This window comes from Cylas formicarius, unplaced genomic scaffold, assembly GCF_029955315.1.
Source record: "Cylas formicarius isolate icCylForm1 unplaced genomic scaffold, icCylForm1.1 PGA_scaffold_4__25_contigs__length_36172078, whole genome shotgun sequence".
NCBI classification, from domain to species: Eukaryota; Metazoa; Arthropoda; class Insecta; order Coleoptera; family Brentidae; genus Cylas; species Cylas formicarius.
In genome coordinates, this window is record NW_026844334.1 from 25,757,605 (window position 1) to 25,765,066 (window position 7,462).

General features: G+C 44.7%; 2 protein-coding genes across 2 annotated transcripts; both read left to right on the forward strand.

Moving 5' to 3' along the window:
* The first annotated feature begins 838 nt into the window (after positions 1-838).
* On the forward strand, positions 839-2,261 carry LOC132701423 (uncharacterized). The gene is made up of 2 exons (XM_060669304.1): positions 839-1,237; positions 1,386-2,261. Exons 1-2 carry the CDS (start codon positions 839-841, stop codon positions 2,259-2,261), a joined length of 1,275 nt encoding a protein of 424 aa, XP_060525287.1.
* Positions 2,262-2,361: 100 nt separating this feature from the next.
* LOC132701424 (uncharacterized) lies at positions 2,362-3,624 on the forward strand. The gene has a single exon (XM_060669305.1). It carries the CDS (start codon positions 2,362-2,364, stop codon positions 3,622-3,624), a length of 1,263 nt encoding a protein of 420 aa, XP_060525288.1.
* Positions 3,625-7,462: the final 3,838 nt, after the last annotated feature.

The window sequence follows — 7,462 nt, forward strand, 5'->3', positions numbered from 1 at the left end:
TAAACAAGGCAGCTTCAAAAACTGCAGCACTCAGTCGCCTTATGGCAAACACGAGGGGACCAAAACAGAAGACGCGACAACTACTGATGACAGTAACCCACTCGATTCTCCTGTACGGAGCCGAGATACGAACGCCACGTGGCACAGACACGCCTTCTAGCTGGAAGTAATGTGAACAACAGTTCCCAGCTAGGTGGTGAAGACGAAGGGTTTGCTGGGTTTAGCCGGTAAGAATCCGGCACTCCCGACGGGTGCGCATCCCCGTCGGGGTCTTCCCATTATGTGGGACAGTCAGCACGCTAGAGCTGGTGTTTGGCTGATGTAAGATTCCCAGCGTTATCCCTCGGAAAAAAAAAATAATAATAATAACCCGTGACTGAAGCTGAACTGCTATCGGGGGCCGCCCCTGGCGATGGGGTACGCTCGTCAGTTTTTGGACTGAAGAGTATCGGGGAAATAAAATACCCGAGGTGGACAAAAATCAGCACACCGCGAGTTGTGGTAGCAGCTCAACTCGCGTGAACCGCGATCGCTGGCAGAACAAGGCGTAACAGGTACTCGGGAGTGGCAGAGGACCAGACTACCTCTGTTCGGAAGCATCCTGAAGACCCCCAGTCGGGCGCAGGCCCCAGTGGAACGGGTGGCACTGACTTGCGAATGGAATCCACCAACACAAGCAACAGGAACGACCGAAACAACTCCCTTTAAGAACAAGTTCCGACCCCGCTAAATGTTGAAGACACTCAGCGTCTTCCCATGATCGGGGACAATATTAGGATTTAAATGGTCAGACGACATGAATACTTACCTTTATCGTACCTATCTACGCATAACCGAAATGGAGACCAATAAGAACCCATACGGCCACAGACTACATGAAGCAATGCTTCAAAGATTTCCCGCTCTACAGGGAAAAACCATCCAGAACATCCTAGACCAAAGAAGACAACTATTTGTAAAACACCGGCTTAAACCTGAAGTGATTCAAACTATGAGAAAACAGGTGGCTCTAGAGCTGGAGTGGACAGTCGTTGTCGCAGCGGATGCTACAACCGAACAACGGGATGATACCTCAGGGAATGCCGCTCAGCTTGTCAACCCTTCTGACCAGTCTGCACATGAGACCCTTCAGGAATGTCTTGAAAGGTACGCTGGCCTGGACCAGCTTAGTAGACCTAGGATACCCAGACTAAGAACAAATCGGGACACCAAGAACATACTTAAATCAATGAACAACGTACTGTCTTTAAAAATTAATAACTGTCATGACCTCACTGTTGTTCATGATCTGGTGTACTCCGCCGTTGTGGCAACCATCCTGCTGAAATTCTCTTCCTCTAGCACTAACTCACCAAAAAAAAACGCTTAAACTCCCCCCATAGCAGAGAAGACTGGAGGACAAAATTGCGACTTTGAGAAGAGAGATCGGTATATTCACTGAAACGCTTGAACCCAGAAAACCAAGTAAACGGGTCAAAAAGCATGCCGATAACGTGCAAAAAAAATACGGAGACTCTGGAAACCATACTGTGGATACTGTGGATCTGCTAAAGCAGAAACTGCGGGTATATGTAAATAGACTGCGCAGATACAAGCAATCATGGCATAGAAGAGTGGATAATAACCTCTTTAACCGGAGCCCTGGTGCTTTTTACAGAAACTTGGCGCCATCAACCACCGACGACAAGGGCCAATACCCGGAACCAGAAAGTATCAGGGAATTTTGGAGAGGCATCTGGCAGGTCCTTTTCAATCACAAAGTTTCGGCTGAGTGGATAAAGTGCGAACAAAAGAAGACCGAAAGAATAAAACTCATGCTGCCTCAAGTGATCGTCGTAGAGGACCTAAATGAAGTCCTGGCGAAAGCTAAAAACTGGAAAGCCCCCGGACCGGATGGGATACAGAACTTTTGGTACAAGAAATTCACCGCTGTAAGGTCCAAACTTGCTGACATCTTGAGCCTGATACTGGATAACCCTCAGTCTGCGCCATCCTTTCTGACGAAAGGGATGACCTACCTTCTCCCAAAGACAGATTACCCAATTAAAGATCCCTCAAAATACAGACCCATAACGTGCCTGCCCACGATATACAAAATTCTCAATGGAATAATAGCTAACAAACTATACCAACACATGGATGATAACAATTTTTTGTCTGAAGAGCAGAAGGGGTGCAGGCGGCATGCACAGGGGTGTAAGGAACAACTTGCAATTGACAACGTTGTCACCCGCAACGCAATAGCTTACTGCATATATTGATTATCAGAAGGCATTTGATAGTGTTCTGCACACTTGGCCGCTACAGTGCCTCTCTGTCTATAAAGTCGACCCCAAAATCATCAACTTTCTCACGCATGTTATGGACCAGTGGGAGACGCAAATAATTCCGAGAGACCAGGGGGCGCCGGTCAGCATAAAAATCCAACGAGGTATTTTCCAGGGCGATGCTCTGAGTGCCCTCTGGTTCTGCATAGCGTTAAACCCACTCTCCTCCGCTCTCAATAATCTCAAACAAGGATATCCACTTAATAAAGAACTTAAGCTCTCCCACTTAATGTACATGGAGGACCTCAAGATATTCTCGGACACCGAGAAGGGACTAAACCGGCAGCTCAGATGCATCGAGAACTTTTCAAATGATATTCGAATGAGGTTCGGTCTGGAGAAGTGTAAAGTTAGCAGACTTCATAGAAGAGAGTGGCGTCGGATGGACGGCCATCAGCTTACACAACATAGTGGTGGTGGAAAAATAACGACGCTGGATAAAGCTGAAATCTATAAATACCTAGGTCTTGCCCAGGCGCGAGGAATAGATTCTAAAAGTGTCAAGACGCTGCTCACCGAGAGATTTAAAGAGAGAGTCAAGCACATCTTAAAAACAAGATTGGTAGGCCGTAACATGGCGACTGCAATCAATTCCTACGCCGTCCCTGCAGTGACGTACAGCTTCGGCATCGTCGATTGGACGCCGACAAGGACAACCCTAACTAAATTCTGCGCTCACCACCCACGAGCTGGCAGAGAGAGGGTACATCTACCTCGAAACATCGGAGGCAGGGGATTCTCGGATTTGCGAATATGCCACAAGACCCAGGTGGAGCGGCAGCAGAAATACTTCCATAAAAAAAGCGAGAGCTCAGCGCTCCACCGAGCAGTGACAGGTCTAGATAGATCACTTACACCCCTCATGTTGCAGGTCACACACTATCAGTGCGACCCTAGGTATTCAATTTTCGAGCTCGAGACCCAGTGGCGGGGAAAGGAACTACACGGCAGATACCCAAACTTGCTTGACAGTGCTGACCTTAACAAGCCCGCATCAGTTGGCTGGCTAACGAACGGCAACCTTTTCCCCGAGACTGAGGGTTTCATGTGTGCAATTCAGGATCAGGTCATACCCACTCGGTCTTATCTTAAACACATAATCAAGGACCCGACAGTAACTACAACGAATTGTCGCATATGTGGAGAGGGCCATGAGAATGTTGAGCACCTCATCAGTGGTTGCCGAATACTGGCCCCGAAGGAGTACACTACAAGACACGACAACGTAGCCAAGATAGTCCATCAGGAAATAGCCTTCAACCTTAAACTTCTAAAAGAGAAGTGTCCGTACTACTGATACTCACCAGAATCCGTGCTTGAAAATGAGGGATTTAGGATATATTGGGGCAGAACTGTTCAGACCGATCGCACTGTCCAGCATAACAGGCCAGATATTCTTATTTATGACAAGGCAAATAAGGTGGTGACCCTCGTCGACGTTGCAATTCCCGCACCTAACAACTTGCAGAAGAAAGAACGTGAAAAAAGAGAAAAATACATACCGTTAGCGGATGACATAAAACAGACATGGCATGTCGATAGGGTTAACATTGTTCCTATAGTGATCGGTGCAATGGGAGAAATTCCAAAGTCCCTCAGAACCAACCTGACAACACTCACCGTAAAACCAGGCGCCTACTTTGAAATGCAGAAGTCTGTGGTACTAGCTACCTGCAACATAATTAGAAGAGTTCTTAATCAACCTCAACTTCAATAGCGCACATTTCATGTTTTGCTACTCACCTAGCCGACATGGGAGGACTCCATCTTCCGATGAGAAAAAAAAATAAAAATAAAAATAATAATAATAATAATAATAGAGAGAGAGAGGGTACATCTACCTCGAAACATCGGAGGCAGGGGATTCTCGGATTTGCGAATATGCCACAAGACCCAGGTGGAGCGGCTGCAGAAATACTTCCATCAAAAAAGCGAGAGCTCAGCGCTCCACCGAGCAGTGACAGGTCTAGATAGATCACTTACACCCCTCATGTTGCAGGTCACACACTGTCAGTGCGACCCTAAGTATTCAATTTTCGAGCTCGAGAACCAGTGGCGGGGAACGGAACTACACGGCAGATACCCAAACTTGCTTGATAGTGCTGACCTTGACAAACCCGCATCAGTTGGCTGGCTAACGAACGGCAACCTTTTCCCCGAGACTGAGGGTTTCATGTGTGCAATTCAGGATCAGGTCACACCCACTCGGTCTTATCTTAAACACATAATCAAGGACCCGACAGTAACAACAACGAATTGTGGCATATGTGGAGAGAGCCATGAGAATGTTGAGCACCTCATCAGTGGGTGCCGGATACTGGCCCCGAAGGAGTACATCACAAGACACGACAACGTAGCCAAGATAGTCCATCAGGAAATAGCCATCAACCTTAAACTTCTAAAAGAGAAGTGTCCGTACTACTGATACTCACCAGAATCCGTGCTTGAAAATGAGGGATTTAGGATATATTAGGACAGAACTGTCCAGACCGATCGCACTGTCCAGCATAACAGGCCAGATATTCTTATTTAGGACAAGGCAAATAAGGTGGTGACCCTCGTCGACGTTGCAATTCCCGCACCTAACAACTTACAGAAGAAAGAACGTGAAAAGAGAGAAAAATACATATCGTTAGCGGATGACATAAAACAGACATGGCGTGTCGATAGGGTTAACATTGTTCCTATAGTGATCGGTGCAATGGGAGAAATACCAAAGTCCCTCAGAACCAACCTGACATTACTCACCGTAAAACCAGGCGCCTACTTTGAAATGCAGAAGTCTGTGGTACTAGCTACCTGCAACATAATTAGAAGAGTTCTTAATCAACCTCAACTTCAATAGCGCACATTTCATGTTTTGCTACTCACCTAGCCGACATGAGAGGACTCCATCTTCCAATGAGAAAAATTTTTTAATAATAATAATAATAATAATAATAATAATAACAATAATAATATTAATAATAATAATAATAATAATAATAATAATAATAATGGAGAATACTACAAGCCTCGGAAAAATGCCGCTGCCTGGGGAGCGCCAGGGCGTATCTGGTGTCGACGCTGGATATGACAGCATACAATCCATCGGTGGCAGGGTGCTGAGGAGGCGGGCCCCTGTCGAACAACAAACTAAAGCCCGACAACAACAAGAAGTGGAACACGACGATATGGCAGAAGAAAGTAATGCCACTCTACCTGCTGGCTTGTCCGCCATAAGGAGGACTGTCCGTAGGAGAGGCCACACTGGACGTATACAATGGAGCCGCGAACTGAACTACGACGTTATGCGCGCATTCTACTATGTCAACCGGTGTGTTGATAACCCACTTCCAGGATGCAGACACTCACTCCATGCCGAATTCTCTAAACGACACCCGGAACTACAACTAACAGAACAAAACTTAGCTGACAGGAAAAATGTCATCATAAGAAAATCATACCTTACAAAAGTAGAGTTAGAGATTATTAGACGCGAGATTGGCAACATCATCATCAGGAAGAGGTCCTTCCGAACAACATTCAGGAACACCAGACGGAACTAATGCACATGTCGGATGAAGACAAGAAACCCCAAGCAAACCTAAAATATCGACAAATACCGGATAAATTTAATAGCCTTTTGTCTTACTATGAAGCTACTGACCCTCTAATTCGTCCAGTAATACCTATACTCAGGAAAATTGACAAGGCTAAGGAGAACATAGCCTTAACCAACGCAGCAGTGGGCGAATATCTGTCTTCACCTCGCACTCTGGGGGAAACCCGCCTGGCAATATACTGTGCAGCTATCACTGTCATCGAGCTGAACGCACAAAGGATGTACGTACCAACAACTAGAGCCCAAATTAATAATAAACCACCAGCTTGGCGAAAGCGACTAGAATTGGATATAGACAGACTCAGAGGAAAAGCTGATATAATAGATGAATACTTAAAAAATAATCAATCTAAAAAAGTCACTAAGAAAATTGCAGTCATTTCCAACGCAGCTGGGATAAACCTTCGCTCAGCACAACATCAACAAAGACTTTTACAACTGAAAGACCGATTTAGGCAACAAGCAAAGGCCAAGGGTGCCAGACTTCGAAGATATAATGAGCTCTCTAAAAGAAAAAAACAGAACTCCGAATTTACATCGAATCGGAAATAAATTCTTTAGGAAACTGGAGAGCAAAGAAAAAGACAAAAAAGAAACACAAAAGCATAAACCAGACCTTCACGCGTTTGGCGATTACTGGAGAGATATCTGGTCATAACCAAAGCAGTTCAGAGGGGACGCTGACTGGATAGCTGAAATTGAACAACACGCACTGACAATTAATGATATGACTTTGGATCATATAACAGCCGAAGATATTGCTTCCACTATAGGAAAGACCAGTAACTGGAAATCTCCGGGATCGGACAGACTGCATAACTTCTGGATAGAATATTTTCCGGCATAGACAAAGAAAAGAAAAATGCCCTCATAATTGATATCGCTGTTCCACTCTCCCACAATATCAGTAAAACTGAAACAGAAAAAATACGAAAATTTGGCGGTGGAACTGAAAAATATTTGGCAGCTCAATAAAGTGTTTATCTACCCATTTGTAATTTCGGCGGAGGGAATTGTCTCCAAAAACTTCTCCAAAAATTTAAAAGACATCGGACTTCCACCGAACATCGTGGAATACGGACAGAAGGCTGTCATACTACAGACATGCCACATTGTTCGTAAGTTTCTGAATTGAGTGGGAGGAATTGAACTGTTTTCTCGCCAGTTCAGAGAGCCCGCAGCAAGCAAAGCCTCGGGTGAAAACAAACCAGTGAGAGTTGAGATGTAATCGTATAATAATAATAATAATAATAATAAGATACTTTGTTCAGGTAACTTCGACAAGTAAAATTACAAGAAAAGGCAAGAGTGCAGCGCCCAAACGTATCTGCTTGCTGATTCCTACACTTATCCTTACACATAACATCACACCATGGTTTTAATTAATGTTTGCAATTGCTTTAAGTACCCACTGAATTATATAACAGAAAGAAAAACCTAAATCTACCTCTGTAAATAAAAAAAACTATTAACTAAAGTCGAGGCTAAAGTACTGTAAGTACCACAAATTTTTAAAGAATTCTAGTAGTGT

Bases quoted from the DNA above. Each gene is read 5' to 3' on its own strand.
- LOC132701423 (XM_060669304.1), top strand. From the start codon at position 839: ATGGAGACCAATAAGAACCCATACGGCCACAGACTACATGAAGCAATG. The intron at 1,238-1,385 runs GTACTGTCTTTA...CCCCCATAGCAG, and splicing joins TACTTAAATCAATGAACAAC to AGAAGACTGGAGGACAAAAT.
- LOC132701424 (XM_060669305.1), top strand. From the start codon at position 2,362: ATGGACCAGTGGGAGACGCAAATAATTCCGAGAGACCAGGGGGCGCCG.